The sequence below is a fragment of the Dama dama genome, chromosome 14, assembly GCF_033118175.1.
Source record: "Dama dama isolate Ldn47 chromosome 14, ASM3311817v1, whole genome shotgun sequence".
In the NCBI taxonomy this organism is placed as follows: Eukaryota; Metazoa; Chordata; class Mammalia; order Artiodactyla; family Cervidae; genus Dama; species Dama dama.
In genome coordinates, this window is record NC_083694.1 from 30,229,420 (window position 1) to 30,249,936 (window position 20,517).

Here is a 20,517-nt window from a genome sequence, read left to right on the forward strand (position 1 = left end):
TTTCACCACAAAATAGAGGGAGGGATATTTCCCTCAAAGAAAGTGATGTTAAGCAGATAAAAAGAATTAAGTACATTACAGTCATCTAGAAAGCAGGGACCATTTAAGACAGTTCCTTATACCCTATCCAGTGCTTAGGATATGCTTTGACTATAATACTAAAAAAAAAGAAAAGAAAACAACTCTGATTCATTGATATACTTTAGTTATTGAATGATTTTATAATACAATTAATTATTTTTTCTTGTACCAGTTTTTCCATCTTAGTTATATCCTTCATCATCATGTTAAAAAGGGTTTGAAGAGCTATCTAAGAAACTAAGAGAGTCCTTTTGGAATATAATATGTATAGTGTAAACAAAAGAAACCTGTAATCTGAAAAACCAGAGCCAATTTCCAATGCTATCTTTTAGTAGCTACATATATTTTTCCAAATTATTTAACTTACCCAAGCTTACATTTTCCCATTTATAATAAAGATAGTAATGCCGACATTTAATTGGTTATTATGAAAACTGACAAAGCTGATTTACGTGAAGTATGATCACATAAAAGCAGTATATGTTCAGATAGTAGTTGCTATTGGTATTTTTTGGAGAAGGAAGTGGCAACCCACTCCAGTATTCTTGCCTAGAAAATTCCATAAACAGAGGAGCCTGGTAGGCTACAGCCCATAGGGTCTCAAAGAGTCAGACACGACAGCTTACACATACACACATTGTTATTTTTATTGTTTGTTCTTCAATATTAGTTGGGTAGTACATTTGAGGATAACTTAAAGTGAAAGTGAAGTCGCTCAGTCATGCCCGACTCTTTGCAACCCCATGGACTGTAGCCCACCAGGCTCCTCTGCCCATGGGATTTTCCAGGGAAGAATACTAGAGTGGGTTGCCATTTCCTTCTCCAAAGTATCTTCCCGACCCAGGGATCAAACCCAGATCTCCTGTATTGCAGGCAGACGGCTTTACCATCTGAGCCACCAGGGAAGTCCAGAGGATAATGTAATTGATGAATAAAAACTTATATGGAAATTATAATGTAGATAATTCATTTGCAGTTAATTAAAGCTAAACCTTTGACTGTGTGGATCACAACAAACTATGCAAAATTCTTAAACAAACTGTGCAAAATTCTTAAAGAGATGGACATACCAGACCACCTGACCTGCCTCCTAAGAAATCTGTATATAGGTCAAGAAGCAACAGTTAGAATTGGACATAGAACAACAGACTGGTTCCAAATCAGGAAAGGAGTACGTCATGGCTGTATGTTGTCACCCTGCTTATTTAACTTATATGCAGAGTACGTCATGAGAAATACTGGGCTGGATGAAGCACAAGCTGGAATCAAGATTGCCGGGAGAAATATCAATAACCTCAGATATACAGATGACACCACCCTATGGCAGAAAACAAAGAATAACTTAAGAGCCTCTTAATGAAAGTGAAAGAAGAGAGTGAAAAAGTTGGCTTAAAATTCAACATTCAAAAAACTAAGATCATGACATCCAGTCCCATCACTTCGTGGCAAATAGACGGGGAAACAATGGAAACTGTAAAAGACTTCATTTTGGGGGGCTCCAAAATCACTGTAGATGGTCACTGCCTCCATGAAATTAAAAGACACTTGCTCCTTGGAAGAAAAGCTATGACCAACCTAGAGAGCATATTATAAAGCAGAGACATTACTTTGCTGACAAAGGTCTGTCTAGTCAAAGCTATGGTTTTTCCAGTAATTATGTATGGATGTGAGAGTTGGACTATAAAGAAAGCCGAGCACTGAAGAATTTATGCTTTTGAACTGTGGTATTGGAGAAGACTCTTGAGAGTCCCTTGGACAGCAAGGAGATGCAACCAGTCCATCCTAAAGGAAATCAGTCCTAAATATTCATTGGAAAGACTGATGCTGAAGCTGAAGCACCAATACTTTGGCCACCTGATGCAAAGAACTGAATCATTTGAAAAGACTCTGATGCTGAGAAAGATTGAAGGCAGGAGGAGAAGGGGATGACAGAGGATGAGCTGGTTGGATGGCATCACTGACTCAATGGATATGACTTTGAGCAAGCTCTGGGAGTTGGTGATGGACAGGGAAGACTGACACGCTTCAGCCCTTGGCGTCTCAAAAAGTCAGACATGACTGAGCAACTGAACTGAAAGCTAAATACTCTTAAAATGCATTAATTACCTTCTTTTGCATTACTTACATAGCCTTATAATACCATAGAAAGCAAATATGAGAACTGTCCACAGATAAATAGCGTTCTTCCTCTAAATCCTAAAAAAAAAAAAAAAAAGAAACTATGATAAATTTAGATGACTGATTGTTTCTATTATATTTGTCTTTGTGAAATTATATATATATCATGTGTGTGTATATATATATATATATATACATATATATATATATATATATTTGCCCAAGTACCTGCTAATTTTTGGTTTTCGACCCTTATTCCTGACACACGCTAACACTTTTGTAATTTTGAGTAATAGGAATGTCTCACACAGAGCTCCTAAATTCCTTTTGTTCTAATGAGGTAAACTCTTGGTGGGCTCCTGGTTGGGAACTGATCACTAGAAAGACCAATCCATGATTAACAGCTTGGAACTTTCAGTTCAGCCTCCCATTCTATGGAGAGGGAAGAAGGGGTGGAAAATGAGCTAATAATCAATCATGCCTGCTTGATGAAATCTCCACAAAAATCCCTAAAGCATGAGAGTCAGAGAGCTTCTAGGTGGATGCCAGCAGGTGATGTACCCAACTCCACAGTGACAGAAGTTCCTGCACTCAGAACCCTTCTGGACCTTGCCCTGTATACTTCTTGACCTGGCTGTTCATCTGGATCTTTTTACAATATCCTTCATTTTAACTGGTAAATGTGTTTCCCTGAATTCTGCAAGCTGTTTAGCAAATTATCGAAACTAAGGAAAGGGTTATAGGAACCTGAATTTACCACCCGTCATCATCAGTCAGTCAGAAGTGTAGGTGACAACCAGGGACTTGCAATTAGCATCTGAAGTGAGGGCAGTCTTGTGGAACTGAGCTCTTAACTTGTGGGATGTGACGTTAACTCTAGGTAGATGGTGCCAGAACTTTAAATGTTAAGACACCCAGCTGGTATAGGAGCATTGGTCCATGTTGAACCCCTACCCCGCTATGATCTGGTCACAGAATTGTCCTCTGTGAATATACAAAAGAAAACAGTGAGTTTTCCTAGGCAATCTTCCTCAATGAAACACAATTTGATTAATTTTCTGTTTAATGGTTCTCAACCGGAGATGAATTTGCTTGCAAGGAGATAGGTGTCTGACAATGCCTGGAGATATTTTAGGTTGTTATAACTGAGGACTGTTGAGTATATTAAGTCAGTGTGTGTGTGTGTGTGTTAGTCATTCAGTCGTGTCCAACTCTTTGCAACTGTAGCCTGTCAGGCTGCTCTGTCCATGGAATTCTCCAGGCAAGACTACTAGAGTGGGTTGCCATTCCCTTCTCCATGAAATCTTCCCCACGTAGGGATCGAATCCGGTCTCCTGCATTGCAGGCAGATTCTTTACCATCTGAGCCACCAGGGAAGCCCCATTAAGTCACATGTACCTCCTTAAAGAGTATAAGGCCTGATAACACTATATATAAATGACAAAGGTATTACTATATATATGTGTGTATTTGTGTGTGCATACTTTTTACCTGTATTACACATCTATGTAGACTTCCAAAACATAACAAAAGGGAAAGAAATCCTTTACTTCTTTAGGAATTGTGTCATGAAACTGGCAAGCACTCAACTCAAAAAGCCAAAATCAAGTATTTTTCAATCTATAGGAATTGAAAAGTGAATTACTATATTCATGTGGCCTCTCCCACATCACCCTGTCTACCTCTTCCCTGAAAATAAAGATTATTAAGTAAAAAGAAAGCAACAGAACTCAGGGAAATAATTAACTTATGAAAAAAAAAAAAGTAAAAAGAAGGCACAAGTCCCAAAGTAAAGGCAGGATTTGTCACAAAGTCTCTACACAGCAATGACTTTAGATACGCTTGTGTGGGAACTTCAACTATTAGTACTTTGTTACTAATTAGTACAGTGTCAGTGCTTAAAATTCATCATTATTATTATTGTAAACTAGAGAGGATTCAACAACATTCATTTATTTGCATTCACACAGCTTTCTTGAATTGAAGAAAATGTAGTGGAATACAAATAAACCTACTAGAAATGGCTCTTAGTTCTGAGTATTGTCATAGGAGTATGTGATATTAGTTCCACTTAGCTGGGAGTACTATTATCATTACAATGGTTAACTGGGGCTTTAATATATTTACTGATAAAAAAGTGAATGTAAAAATCACATATGATAGTCCCCTCTTATCTGTGAGATATGTATTCCAAGACCCCCAGAGGATGACTGAAATTGTAGGTAGTACCAATCCAACCCTATATATACTGCTTTTTCTGTACATACATACCTAATATAAAGTTTGATTTGTAAAGTAAGCCCAGCAAAATATTGATGATAATTAATAATAAAATAACTACTTCAATATGATCTTTCTTCTTTCCTCATTAAGTCAAAAACTTTCACCTTTTCACTTAAAGGAAATACTTTATGGCTTCTCTTTGGCATATCTGAATTGCCAGCATCACTGTTCTTGTACTTCGGGGTCATTATTAAGTAAAATTAGGGCTACTTAAACATAAGGAGTACAATATTGCAATTAATAGGTGTGATAACTGGGAAAGCTATTAAGTAACTAATGGGTAGGACATGCTGGACAAAGAAATGATCCACATCTCGGGGAGATGGAGCAGGACTGCAAGATAATTCATCATGCCACTCAGAATAACTGCATTTTAAAGCTTGTGAATTGTCTATTTCTAGAATTTCTCATATAAATATTTCAGACTATAGTTGACCATGGCTAACTGAGAGTACAGAAGATATAATCACAGATAAGAAGGGGACCACTGTATCAGTTCATAACTTAACAATTTGCTATGAGATATTTCTAAAAATTAATGATATACTGATAATAATTTTTAAATACCTCATTTATAGTTGCAACTTTAGCATTTAAAATGAGTTAAATTAAGTAAAAAACCTCAAAGAAAAGGCAAAATAAACTGTAACAGGGATGATTATACAAGATTCACTAATTTATCATTTAAATCAACTTACTGGGCCTGAAACAATTGGTTTTATAGCATGAATACCAGGAGAAGAACATCGTAGTTCTGTCTTGGGTAATCTAGCATTTAAAAAAAATGGAAAAGGAGAAATAAGTATAGATGCATATGAGATTCCCCTACAACTTTTTAAGCCTAAAAACTTTCTTTGTATGCTAATAAGAAAAATAAAAAATATAGCAACATTTTACTTCTATTTTCAAAGTGATTTTTGTCTTTCTTTTCACATCTATTTAATGAAAATAAATTTACATTAAATCACTGCCTTGAATCTGAATGTCCATACTATATGAATGTTTTTTTACACATACATTGATTTTCACAGCAAAAAATCTTACCTTTTATTTTTTATAGAACAAGTTGCTGGAGCACTCCACTCAGAAAATAATGTTCCTTCATACTCTAACTTAATCTGAAAAAGAAGGTAAAATAGCTCAAACAAAAAAACTGCTCCAAAATTTTGTATCTCAATTTTTAGATGTAGAGCTCAATTTTCTGAGTCTCTTATTGTTTAAAGAAAGAATAACTAAAATTCAATTCCTTTTAAATTGTACAAGTATTACAAGGGAAAAGTAACTTCTATATGTCACTTCAAAAATCTCCCCCAAACTGTAGTATTTTTATTTTACTGCAAAAATAATCTATTAAGTGTCTAGAAGGTGTTTAGTATCATAATTTTCTTCAGTCACTGTTTCTTTATTTCCTTACTTCTACTTTTTTTCCTGCTTCTACATTCTTTCATTTATAAGTTCTTTCTTCCTGGAAGTATATCACACACTTCCTAACATCATCAGTCTTAGTCTCAACACTGGTCCTCCTCCTCAGCCAGATCTGGAGCCCAATTCCACCTTCTAATATTGTTAGAGAGAAGTTATGTGCATATGTATACATCATTATGTAGATATATACATACATAAATGCTGTTTCTTTGTTTTTACTTATAAAATGGGAATTATAATACCACCTCATAGATTTGATGTTATAGGATTAATGACAGTGTATAAGAAGAAAAAAGAAGTTCACCAGAAAATAGGACACAACCCTAAAGTATATAAAGCAAAATTTGATAGAGTTACTAGAAGATATTTCAAGTCATATATATAGTGGTGGACTTTTAACACACATAGATTAAAGCCATAGATTAAACTTGAAAAAAAATAATTATAGTTGACCCTTGAACAATTTAGGGATTAGGGGCACTGACGCTCCACACAGAGGGAAATCTGCCTATAGTTTATAGTTAGACTTCTATATATGCAGTTCTTCAGTATCTATGACTCCACATCCACAGGTTCAATCAACTTTGGATTGTGTAGTACTTCAGTATTTACTATTGAAAAAAAATCTTTGTATAAGTGGGCCAGTAGAGCTCAAACCTATATTGTTCAAAGGTCAATCTGTGTGTGTATGTGTGTGTGTGTATGTGCACACATACAAATGCATGTGTGGGTATTTCTTAAAATTGACCAATAAAAAATACATTCTTTTCTCACATAGATCATTTACCAAAACTGACCACATTTACAATGGAAGTGCTAGCCAGTCTCAAAGTATTATTATCATGCATACTATACCCTTGATACTAGTGAAATAAAATTATAATTTCTTATAAAGTGAATCAGAAACATATCTTAGGATATTCTTAATTTTTTTAAAAAATTGTACTTCTGAATTATTCATGGAATAAAGTAGAAATCACAATGAAAATTACACAATGTTTATGAAAAAACAATAAAAGCACTGATGTTATCAAAACTTGAAGCATGTAAATAGGTCCTAATGAAAATGAATACCCTTAAAAGAAATAAGGTAGTTTGAAAGTGAATAAACTCAGTTTTCAGTATAAGATGCTAATACAAAAACCTGTGAGAGAACCCCCAAAAGTAAAAAGAAAGATGTAAGAGAGAAGAAAAATGGGAATTTACAAAAGAAAATAAATTGGGATGGGTTAGTGGTGAAGTAATGTTTTAATCTACTCAGATTTCTTATAAACACAGAAAGAACAATTAGTATAGCAGCAAAAAAAAAAAAAAAACAAACCTGGACAGCATCAACAATAGAATTCAGTGACAAGGTATCCCTCAAAAACCCCAAATAAAATTGGGATGGAACAAACCAGCTGAAACTAGCAGATTCGTGTGATATCAGCATAAGAAAGTAACTACCGTAGACCTTAGAACTAAACACCTCAATCATTATAGATATTCAGTAGACACCATAGGAGAACAATTTGAGGATATAACCAGAGGGATTTTTATATTTTTCAGTTTCTACATAAGTCTCTGATAATGTCTGACAGGGCAAGAGGAGGTGGGACCCATGAACTCCAAAATCAATGAGCCAAAGACCTCTTCTAGAATAAAGATCCATAATCAAGATACAAGGAAAAGAATACCAACTGAGCTGGAAAGGGACAATAAGAACAAAGGAAAGGGAAACAACAGATAAATGAGGGAGGGAAATAGAATCTGGGAAGCTCAGAAGCAACCTAGATGCCCATCAGCAGATGAATGGATAAGGAAGCTGTGGTACATATACACCATGGAATATTACTCAGCCATTAAAAAGAATTCATTTGAATCAGTCCTAATGAGATGGATGAAACTGGAGCCCCTTATACAGAGTGAAGTAAGCCAGAAAGATAAAGAACATTACAGCATACTAACACATATATATGGAATTTAGAAAGATGGTAACGATAACCCTATATGCAAAACAGAAAAAGAGACACAGAAATACAGAACAGACTTTTGAACTCTGTGGGAGAAGGTGAGGGTGGGATGTTTCGAAAGAACAGCATGTATATTATCTATGGTGAAACAGATCACCAGCCCAGGTGGGATGCATGAGACAAGTGCTCCGGCCTGGTGCACTGGGAAGACCCAGAGGAATCGGGTGGAGAGGGAGGTTGGAGGGGGGATCGGGATGGGGAATACGTGTAAATCTATGGCTGATTCATATCAATGTATGACAAAACCCACTGGAAAAAAATAAATAAATAAATAAAGGAGAAAAAAAAATAAAAATGGAAAAAAAAAAAAAAAAAAAAGAAAGTATTAGCCTTATTTCTGAACACTCTATGGAACAACGTAAGAGGCAACTCTAAAGCCATGAGGTTAGAAAAGTTATTTTGACCCACCACTTCTTCCTTAAAGAACAGGAAAACTAATTTCATGCTTTAAAAAACTGAGCAACAGAAACAGGATCATGCTCAAATCACACACAATTGTAATAAGAAAAAGAAGAGAGTAAGAAGCAGAAAGACACCTCTGTAAGACCACACTCAGTAAATACTTTCTTTTTGGTTTGTTCACACCACGTGGCTTGCAGGATCTTAGTTCCCCAACCAGGGATCAAACTTGTACCCCCTGTAGTGGAAGTATGAAGTCCTAACCACTGGGATCTCCAGGGAATTCCCCTCAATAAATAAATTAAAACTATAACAATATAAGGGTTACTTTTATGTGTCAATTTGGCTAGATTATAGTAACTAGTTATTTAATCAAATGCTAATATAGGTTTTTATATGAATGTATTTTATAGATGTGGTTTACATCTACAATCAGTTGACTTGAAATAATGACTTTGATGAGGTGGGTGAGGCCCCTTTTGATCAGCTGGATCCTTCAGGGCAAAAATGAAGGTTTCCTAGAGAAGAAATTCTGCTACAAGACTACAACATCAATCTCTTGCCTGAATTTCCCCTCTCTGGCCTGGCCTAAAGATTTAAGATTTGTCAGTTCCCACAATCACATGAGCCAATTTCTTAAAATAAATCTAATATAAATATGTATAAATTCTATTGGTTCTGTTCCTCTGGAGAGTTATGACTGATATGCCTATTTCAAAACGAGGCAAAATAAATAAAAGATGATAGAAATTATGAAAGAAAAATATAAAACAGAATTTAAAACTCATAAGCTAAACTCAGGAAAATGTATAAATAAAAAGTCAATTTAGAAAAAAACTAAATTAGCACAATTGTGAATAAACCTAATAAATAAGGTTTTGAGAAAAATAGAAGGCTTTTAAAAACAAAGAGATAAAAAGTGACTCAAGAATAAGTGACAAATGTTAAATATGGGCAAAGAAAATCCAATATACACACTTGGGAAGAAGAAAACATAAGCGATTGAGGCAGAAAAATAGCATTAACAATAACTCCAGAATAATATGTGAACAAAAATAACTTGAAACAATGTACTGAAAGGACAAAATTCATACCCAGGAAAAACAATTACGAATGATTTTTTTTTTAAAGACCAACCTAGGACCTATATTAATAAAAGCATTGAAGATGATAAGAAACCTTTTGGGGATCCTGACAAAAAGAACAATTTATTCACAAGGGAAAGAAAATTAGATTTCCAGTAGACTTTTCAGAAGCAACACTTTATGTCGAAGACAACAAAGTAACATATATAAAAGGACATAAAAATATTAGCCATAATTTTTGTATCCAGATACACAAATTTTAGATAAAAGTTCACAGATAAGGTCTTATGACCATAAAACAACTCAAGAAATATTGCTCTTAAGAGCCCTTCCTAAGGAAACTATCAGAAAAAGAGATTCAGATCCCCAAAATAACTGCAGAGACATCAACATAAGGACTGGTGTTAGGTATTAAATAGGAATTATTCTGCAGAAATATGTCTACATGGTGGCTATTAAAAAAGGAATATAGTAGCTAATGACAATACTCTGACAATGTATCAGCATATGAGTGGTAGTTGAATTATGGTTAGCCCAGGTAATAATGGTCCAAAGAGTTCAATTCTCTCCACACATTTCCCCTCAAAATACACAGATCAAAACAGAAATTTTTTAAAAATAGAGAGAAAAAATACACAGATCAAAAAATAAAACCAAGAAAATTCTATATTACAGTATAACTAGAAGACAAAGTACAACACAAACTTCAACAAACCTCTTGGTAAAAAAAATAAAAACTTTTAGCAGAGCTCTCATCAAGTCCCTGTCATAATCCTTTGTGTACAGTAAAAGAGCTTCTGAAAAACTGCAGAAAAAAAGGAACAAAAGTTTAAGATTGAATTTAAATCAACCAAAGAAAGTACACTGTTAAAAAAAAAAAAATACTGCAGAAAGACTCCTGGAAGATCAGAATACTGATTAGGAGGAAAAGAATTAAAAGTGTGTGAGTTGAGGTAGGAGCCTCAGAAAGGCATCACTTTTGGAGAGACGACAGAGAGACACTCTTTGGAAAGTGAGTGGTGAAGGGAAAGAGAAGCAAGAAAGAGAAATGTAGGACATTAAAAGCTAAAACAAACAAACCTCAAAGTAAACACAGCGCCCTCAATAAGAAGCCATCAATTAAAGAAACTGCACTTTGCTACAATGAGCTAAGAAAGCAAACTAATTAGACAAATTTGACAAACTAATTTGACAAATGTTAAATATGGGCAAAGAAAATCCAATATACACACTTGAGAAGAAGTCTCTTAAAACAAACCAAGCTGCTAGCCTGTCCATGTAATTCATAGATATAAGCTGTCTATATGAGGACAGAAAATGAAAATAAAGACATTTTGGTTAATAAAACTGCCTTTAAAAAAAAAACACAAAGCAGAAGAAAACTGCAAACTAACATTCTAAACTAAATATTCTCAAACAAGTATTTAATGGTGAGAATGAAAAATATGAATTATAAATTCACAAACTAGGGACAGAAATGAACAACAAATAGAAGTGAGTTGACTGAACGAGGAAATGAAACAGACAGATAACTATAAATGAAATGAGGACTAACTTAAAATAACGGGAGATTATGTTTGAACAAAAACTGAATAAAAGGCATTGAAGAAAGACAGAAAAGCAACCAAGAGAATATAAATGAAAGAAGAACCAGAGAGAAAATGATTGATATGGAAATTAATATGTAAGGCAAACAAAAAAATAAAAATCCAACACTTGTATAATTGGAGTCTGTGAAATTGAAAAGCAAAACAATGGGAAAAGAAGTAATATTTATATTTGGTTTGTCTTTTTATTACTGAATTATAATAGTTCTTCATATATTCTTGGTATAGGTCCCTTATCAGATATTTAATTTGCAAAAATTTTCTCCCATTCTGTGGACTGTCTTCACTTTCTTCGTGGTGTCCTTAGCAGCACTACAGGTTTTAATTTTGATGATGCCCAATTTAAGTTTTTCCTTTTGTTCCTTGTGCTTTTGGTGTCATATCTAAACTATTATCTAATCCAAGATCATAAGGATTTCTCCATATGATTTTTTTCAATGATTTTTATAGTTTTAACTCTTATACTAAGGTCTTATCTCCACTTTAATTTTTGGATTTAGTCTGAGGTAGGAGGCCATCTTCATTTTTTTCATGTAGATACCTCACTGTCCCAGAACTATTTGTTAAAAATAAATGGAATTTTCCATTATTTGTCCATGGAATTTTCTTGAATAAGTTGTAAAAAAATCAATGAGGTTTTAATTTTTGGACTCTTATACCCCACTGTCTCAATTGCACTGTCTCAATTCCAACACTGTCTCAATTGCAGAAGTTTTGTAGTAACCTTTGATGTCAGGAATTGTGAGTCTTCCAATAAGACTTCTTGTTCTTTTTCAAGATTGTTTTGCCTATTCTGGTTCTCTTGAATTTCCCTGCGATAGTTCACACAAAGTAACACTCAGTTGGTAGTTTTAATAGTTTTTAAAATGGATTTCTTAGACCTTTCTATTTAGAAGGTCATGTCATATACAAATAGAGGTCAGTCAGTTCAGTCACTCAGTCGTGACCAACTCTTCACGACCCCATGGACTGCAGCACTCCAGGCTTCCCTATCCATCACCAACTCCTGAAGCTTGCTCAAACTCATGTCCATACAGTCAGTGATGCCATCCAACCATCTCACCCTGTCGTGCCTTCCCCTTTCTTCAATCTTTCCCAGCATCAGGGTCTTTTCCAATAGCTCAGTTCCTTGCATCAGGTAGCCAAAGTATTGGAGTTTCAGCTCCAGCATCAGTCCTTCCAATGAGTATTCAGGACTGATTTCCTTTAGGATGGACTGAATGCATCTCCTTGCAGTCCAAGAGACTCTCAGGAGTCGTCTCCAACACCATAGTTCAAAAGCGTCAATTCTTCAGCCCTCAGCTTTCTTTTTAGCAACCTCTCACATTCATACATGACTGCTGGAAGAACCATAGATTTCACTAGATGGACCTTTGTTGGCAAAGTAATGTCTCTGCTTTATAATATGCTCTCTAGGTTGGTCATAACTTTTCTTCCAAGGAGCAAGAGTCTTTTAATTTCATGGAGGCAGTCACCATCTGCAGTGATTTTGGAGCCCCCCAAAGTAAAGTCTCTCACGGTTTCCATTGTTTCTGCATCTATTTGCCATGAAGTGATGGGACTGGATGCCATGATCTTAGTTTTCTGAATGCTGGGTTTTAAGCCAACGTTTTCACTCTCCTCTTTCACTTTCATCAAGAGGCTCTTCAGTTCTTCGCTTTCTGCCATAATGGTGGTATCATCTGCCTATCTGAGGTTGTTGATATTTCTCCTGGCAATCTTGATTCCAGCTTGTGCTTCATCCAGCCTGGCATTTCACATGATGCTACTCTGAATATAAGTTAAATAAACAGGGTGACAATATACACCCTTCATGCACTCCTTTCCCAATTTGGAAGCAGTCTGGTTCTAACTGCTGCTTCTTGAACTGCATACAGATTTCTCAGGAGGCAGGTCAGGTGGTCTGGTATTCCCATCTCTTTCAGAATATTCCACAGTTTATTGTGATCCACACAGTCAAAGGCATTGGTGTAGTCAATAAAACAGAAGTAGATGTTTTTCTGGAACTCTCTTGCTTTTTCCATGATTCAATGGATGTTGGCAATTTGATTTCTGGTTCCTCTACCTTTTCTAAAGCCAGCTTGAACATCTGGAAGTTCACGGTTCACGTATTGCTGAAGCCTGGCTTGGAGAATTTTGAGCATTACTTTGCTAGCGTGTGAGATGAGTGCAATTGGGTCGTAGTTTAAACATTCTTTGGCATTGCCTTTTTTGGGATTGGAATGAAAACTGACCTTTTCTAGTCCTGTGGCCACTGCTAAGTTTTCCAAATTTGCTGGCATATTGAGTGCAGCACTCTAACAGCATCGCCTGTTAGGGTTTGAAATGGCTCAACTGGAATTCCATCACCTCCACTAGTTTTGTTCACAGTGATGCTTCCTAAGGCCCACTTGACTTTGCATTCCAGGATGTGTGGCTCTAGGTGAGTGATCACACTATCATGATTATCTGGGTCCTGAAAATCTTTTTTGTATAGTTCTTCTGTGTATTCTTGACACCTCTTCTTAATATCTTTTGCTTCTGTTAGGTCCATACCATTTCTGTCCTTTATTATGCCCATCTTTGCATGAAATGTTCCCTTGGTATCTCTCATTTTCTTGAAGAGCTCTCCAGTCTTTCCCATTCTATTATTTTCCTATTTCTTTGCATTTATCACTGAGGAAGGCTTTCTTATCTCCCCTTTCTATTCTTTGGAACTCTGCATTCAAATGGGCATATTTTCCCTTTTCTTCTTTGCCTTTCGCTTCTCTTCTTTTCTCAGCTATTTGTAAGGTCTCCTCAGACAACCATTTTGCCTTTTTGCATTTCTTTTCTTGGGGATGGTCTTGATCACTGCCTCCTGTACAATGTCACAAACCTCCATCCATAGTTCTTCAGGCACTCTGTCTATCAGATCTAATCCCTTGAATCTATTTGTCACTTCCTCTGTATAATCATAAGGGATTTGATTTTAGGTCATACCTGAATAGTCTAGTGGTTTTCCCTACTTTCTTCAATTTCAGTCTGAATTTGGCAATACTCATGATTGAATATTGAATTCATGATCTGAGCCACAGTCAGCTCCTGGTCTTGTTTTGCTGACTGTATAGAGCTTCTCCATCTTTGCTGCAAAGAATATAATCAACCTCATTTTGGTGCTGACCATATGGTGATGTCCATGTGTACAGTCTTCTCTTGTGCTGTTGGAAGAGGGTGTTTGCTATGACCATTGCATTCTCTTGGCAAAATTCTGTTAGTCTTTGACCTGCTTCCTTTTGTACTCCAAAAGCCAAATTTGCCTGTTATTCCAGGTATCTCTTGACTTCCTACTTTTGCATTCCAGTCCCCTATCATGAAAAGGACATCTTTTTGGGGTGTTAGTTCTAGAAGGTCTTGTAGGTCTTCATGCAACATTCAACTTCAGCGTCTTCAGCATTAGTGGTTGGGGCATAGGCTTGGATTACTGTGATATTGAATGGTTTGTCTTGGAAATGAACAGAGATCATTCTGTCATTTTTGAGACTGCATCTGAGTACTGCATTTCGGATTCTTTTGTTGACCATGATGGCTACTCCATTTCTTCTAAGGGATTCTTGCCCACAGTAGTAGATATAATGGTCATGAGAGTTAAAGTCACCCATTCCAGCCCATTTTAGTTCACTTATTCCTAAAATGTTGATGTTCACTCTTGCCTTCTCCTGTTTGACCACTTCCAATTTGCCTTGACTCATGGACCTAATCTTCCAGGTTCCTATACAATACTGCTCTTTACAGCATCAGATTTTACTTAAAATATGGAATACAGTATTGCTAACTATAATCACTATGCTGTACATTACATTCCCGTGACTTATTTTATAATTGGAAGTTTGTACCATTTGACCCCCGCTTCACCAATTTCACACTCCCCCAAGCCCCACCTCTGGCAACCATCACTTTGTTCTCTGTGTATATGAGCTGTTTCAAAAATTGATTCTACATATAAGTGAAATCATATAGTATTTGTCTTTGACTTATTTCACTTACCATAATTCCCTCAAGGTCATAAATGTCAACATTTCATTACATTATGACTTAATAGTATTTCACTGTGTATATACACCACATTTTCTTTATCAGTTCATCCAGTGATGAGAGACTTAGGTTGTTTCCATATCTTAGTTATTGTCAATAATACTACAATGGACACGGGGACATATCTCTTCCAAGTGAGTGTTTTCATTTATCTGGATAAATACCTAGGAATAAAATCACTGGATCATACAGTAGTTCAATTTTAATTTTTTGAGAAACCTCTGTAATGTTTTTTCATAGTAGCTGCACTAATTTGCATTCCCACTAACAGTGCACATGATTTTCCTTTTCTCCACATCCTTGCAACACTTGTTATTTCCTGGCTTTCTGATAATAGCCTTTCTAACAGGTGCACGGTGATATCTCATTGTGGTTTTGACTTGCATTTCCCTGAGTTTTAGAGATGTTGAGCACCTTTTCATGTACCTATTGGTCATCTGCATGTCTTTGGAAAACTGTAAATTCAGATACTCTGCACATTTTTAAATGAAACTGTTTTTTGCTATTGAGTTGTATGAGTTTATTTTCTATATTAACCCCTTATTATATAAATGATTTGCCATTCAGTAGGTTGCCTTCTCATTTTGTTGATGGTTTCCTTTTCGTGCAGAAGCTTTTTGGTTTGATATTGCCTCATTTGTTTATTTCTGTTGCCTTTACTTTTGGTGTCAAATCAAAAAAATCATCACCAAGACAGATATCAAGGAGTTTACTGCCTATTTTTTCTTATGGGAGTTTTACTATTTCAGGTCTTGCCTTCAAGTCTTTAATCCATTTTAAGCTAACTTTTGTGTGTGGTATAGCATAATAGTCTAGTTTCATTCTTTCCTTGAGGCTGTCCAGTTTTCCCAGCACCATTTTTAAAAGAGATTGTTCTTTCCCTTTTTTATAATCTTGGATATTTTGTTGTAAATTACTTGGCTATACATTCATGGGTTTATTTCTGGAGTCTATTCTGTTCGATTGATGTATATCTGTTTTTATGCCAATACCACACAGTTTTTATTACTATGGGTTTGTAATATAAATCAGGAAATGTGATGCCTCTAGTTTTATTCTTTCTTTAGGTTTCTTTGGCTGTTTGGAATCTTTTTTGGTTTCATACAAATGTTACAATTGTTTATTTATGTGAAAAATACCAATGGAATTTTGATAGGAATATCATTTAAATGTAGATTGCTTTGGGCAGTTCAGACATTTGAATAATATTACTTCTTCCAGGAATTAATTATATTCCAGGAATTAATATATTCCAGAAATTAATAATATATATTCTAGGAATTAATAATATGAATTCTCCAGGAATTAGGAGAGTGAAAAAGTTGGCTTAAAACTCAACATTCAGAAAATTAAGATCATGGCATCTGGTCCCATCACTTCATGGCAAATAGATGGGTGGCTGGCGCTTGCAAGCCCACCCTGGCAGTGGCCAGGGAGTGGGATTCTGCAAGGCAGGAGCTTGTTAGGGTGGTGGATGGAGCATGCACTCTACTCCCGGAACCCAAGGAGGTGTGGGGGAGGGGTGAGGAGGGGCTGTTGCGTGGAGGTGAGGGATGGGTGCTCAGAGAAAGAGACTGTTATGGCGACCTGCTCCTCCCTTCATGCACATCTAACAATGGAGCTTTGCTTCTGTGGCGGCCCTGGATTCTTCTGTAAACAGCCCAGTTGCAGCTATACCACACTCCAGCCCCTTCAGGCTGTCTCCATGAAGCCAACACAGTCCTCTCCCTGGGTCTGTCCTCTAAATCCTTGGTTATCTTTCTTTGTGAATGTCAAAGCAGCCTATTTTACTTTAACAGTTCCTAGTAGTTAAGGATGTGCCAAGATTTGTCAGTGACCCCAAGGGGGAGAATTGATCAGCACTTAGATTCATGTTGATTAGCATGCAGATCCTCAGGCAGTAGATTTTAAAGTGTGCAAATATATATTGTCCTGAGGGACTGCTTCAAGTTGAACCTCCAGGAAGAGCAAATAGATGGAAATGGACTTTTCAAAATGTTTTCCATCAAGAAGATTCATGGACTATTTAATCCCCAAAGTATCTTATATATGCTCTATTTTCTTTCTTTCTGTAAATATGGCTTTTAAGCAAGCATAATACCACTGGTTTTATGATTTACTCTCTTGACTTTTATCAGCCTTCTTCTCTGATAATCAAACCCTTGCTCCTAATCTGCATTTCTGAAATGACATAACTGCATTGTTTTGGTGACAAATCATCAATTAAAAATGAAACATTTCTGTCACCTACATAAAAGTGATAAAGGAACAGTTGAGAGGAAAAGGGATAATTTTTTTAAAAGACTAATAAAATGGTCAATCATATAATAAAGCTGTTCAAGAAAAAAAGATGAAGTATATAAATAACATTAGAGAAATAAAACAATTACAAATAGAAATTCAAATGGCATGTAAAGATCATAAAGAAATAGATAAATTTGAAGACAACTGCACATTTTAAAAGGAAATAAAGTTTTAATAATCTAAATGGGAAAAGAATTTGAAAAAGAATAGATACACGTATATGGATAACTGAATCACTTTGCTGTACACCTGAAATTAACACAACAGTGTTAATCAATTCGACTCCAATATAAAATAAGTATGTTTAGAAAAGAAGATATAGTTTTCATAGATTCCTTTTGCCTGATTTTGAATAATGTAAATACAATAATATAGGTAAATAGAATATAAATGTAAACTGAGAAATTACTTTGTAAAATCTTTTGGCACCATCTACTAAAGCTGAACGTATGCACTTGCCCTATGATTTATTCCACTCTTAGGTATACCCAGCAGAAATACATGCATATGTTAACCAGAAGATCAGTATAAGAATGTTCATAGCAGCCCTAATCACAGCAGACTAAAAATGGACACTACTGAATTGTTTATCTAGAGTAGAATGATACACATACTGTCTTGTGTTAATTCAAGGGAAAACTGTAGAGAATTGAAACTCCAACTACATGAAATATGTGGCAGACAAGGATAAGGATAAGTCAAATATATCAATAGGAAATAAGAAAGTTAAGAAATTGACGTATCCATTTATAGAACAAATCACTGAGAAAAGAAGAGAAATGAAAGGCAAAGGAGGAAAGGAAAGATATAACCATCTGAATGCAGTGTTCCAAAGAACAGCAAGGAGAGATAAGAAAGCCTTCTTAAGTGAACAATGCAAAGAAATTGAGGAAAACAATAGAATGGGAAAGATCAGAGATTGCTTCAAGAAAATGAGAGATACCAAGGGAACATTTCATGCAAAGATGGGCACAATAAAGGACAGAAACAGTATGGACCTAACAGAAGCATAAGGGATTAAGAAGAGATGGCAAGAATACACAGAAGAACTGTACCAAAAAGGTCTTAAAGACCCAGATAACCATGATGGTATGATCACTCACCTAGAGCCAGAGATCCTAAAGTGTGAAGTCAAATGGGCCTTAGGAAGTACTACTAGGAACAAAGCTAATGAAGGTGATGGAATTCAAGCTGAGCTAGTTCAAATCATAAAAAATGATGCTGTGAAAGTGTTGCACTCAATATGCCAGCAAATTTGGAAAACTCAGCAGTGGCCAGGACTGGAAAATGTCAGCTTTCATTCCTATTCCAAAGAAAGGCAATGCCAAAGAATGTTCAAACTATGACACAATTTCACATGCTAGCAAAGTAATGCTCAAAATCCTTCAAGCTAGGCTTCAACAGTATCTGAACTGAGAACTTCCAGATGTAGAAGCTGGATTTAGAAAAGGGAGAAGAACCAGAGATCAAATTGCCAATATCTGCTGGATCATAGAAAAAGCAAGGGAATTCCAAAAAACACCATCTATTTCTGCTTCACTGACTACACTAAAGCCTTTGACTGTGTGGATCACAATAAACTGTGGAATATTCTTAAAGAGATAGGAATACCAGACCACCTTATCTGCCTCCTGAGAAACCTGTATGCAGGTCAAGAAGCAACAGTTAGAACCAGACATGGAACAACAGACTGGTTCAAAATTGGTAATGGAGTACCTCAAGGCTGTATATTTCCACCCTGCTTATTTAACTTACATGCAGAGTACATCATGAGAAATACCAGGTTGGATGAAGCACAAGCTTGAAACAAAATTACAGGGAGAAATATCAATAACCTCAGATATGCAGATGATACCACCCTAATGGCAGAAAGTGAAGAGGAACTAAAGAGCCTCTTGATGAACGTGAAAGAAGAGAGTGAAAAGCTGGCTTAAAACTCAACATTCAGAAAAACAAAGATCATGGCATCCAGTCCCATCACTTCACGCCAAATAGGTGGGGAAAAATTGAAAACAGTGACAGACTTTATTTTCTTGGGCGCCAAAATCACTGTGGACACTGACTGCAGCCATGAAATTAAAAGACACCTGCTCCTTGGAAGAAAAGCTGTGACAAAACTAGACAGTGTATTAAAAAGTGGAGCTATCACTTTGCCAACAAAGGTCCATATAGTCCAAGCTAGGTCCATATAGTCCAAGCTATGGTTTTCCCAGTAGTCATGTAGGGACATGAGAGTTGGACCCTAAAGAAGGCTGAGTGCCAAAAAATTGATGCTTTCGAACTGCAGTGCTAGAGAAAATTCTTGAGAGTCCATTGGACTGCAAGGAGATCAAACCAGTCAATCCTTAAGGAAATCAACCCTGAATATTCATTGGAAAGACTGATGCTGAAGCTGAAGCTCCAATACTTTGGCCACCTGTTGCAAAGAACCAACTCATTAGAAAAGACCCTGATGCAGGGAAGATTGAGAGGAGGAGGGAAAGGAGATGACAGAGGACAAGATGGTTAGATGGCATCACCGACTTGACAGACATGAGTTTGAGCAAGCTCCGGGAGAGATAGCGAAGGACAGGGAAGCCTGGTATGCTGCAGTCCATGGGGTTGCCAAGAATCAGACATGACTGAGCAATTTAACAACAACAAGATATAGAGAGCAAAGATGATACCAAAAAATAACACAGAAACAATAAATTGTTCTAATAGATGCTGGTTTATTCTATGGAGAAAGTAATGTAAAGACCTATCTTATCTTATACACAAGTTGGACTCCAGATGTTATTTATGATCTTTATCTGAAAGGTAATAATATAAAGCATATAATAGAAAATGTAGGATAAAAATCTTTGCAACTCTAGATAGACAAAATTTTTTCTTAAAATTCTAAAAAAGTATAAACTTTTTTTTAAAAGATTTTTTCTTTGATGTGGATCATCTTTAAAGTCTTCATTGAACTTGTTACAGTACTGTTTCTGTTCTGGTGTCTTGATCGCAAGACATGTGGGATCACAGCTCCCCAACCAGGGAAAGAAACCACACCCTCCCCCCAACCCTGCATTAGAAGGCAAAAGTCCCAATCACTGGACTGAAAGGGAAGTCCCCAAAAAAGTATAAATTTTAAGGTTAAATAAAGGAGCAGATGACTTGACAAAA

At 35.9% G+C, this 20,517-nt stretch overlaps 1 protein-coding gene across 1 annotated transcript in view; it reads right to left on the reverse strand.

Moving 5' to 3' along the window:
- The window catches only part of CATSPERE (catsper channel auxiliary subunit epsilon), a 145,878-nt gene that overhangs the window by 115,498 nt on the left and 9,863 nt on the right, over positions 1-20,517 (reverse strand). Inside the window, exons 3-5 of the mRNA XM_061161208.1 lie at positions 5,527-5,600; positions 5,181-5,250; positions 2,207-2,277 (exon numbers count right to left, since the gene is read on the reverse strand). Of these exons, the coding sequence (XP_061017191.1) occupies positions 2,207-2,277; positions 5,181-5,250; positions 5,527-5,600 (215 nt within the window). The remainder of the gene's footprint in view (positions 1-2,206; positions 2,278-5,180; positions 5,251-5,526; positions 5,601-20,517) is intronic.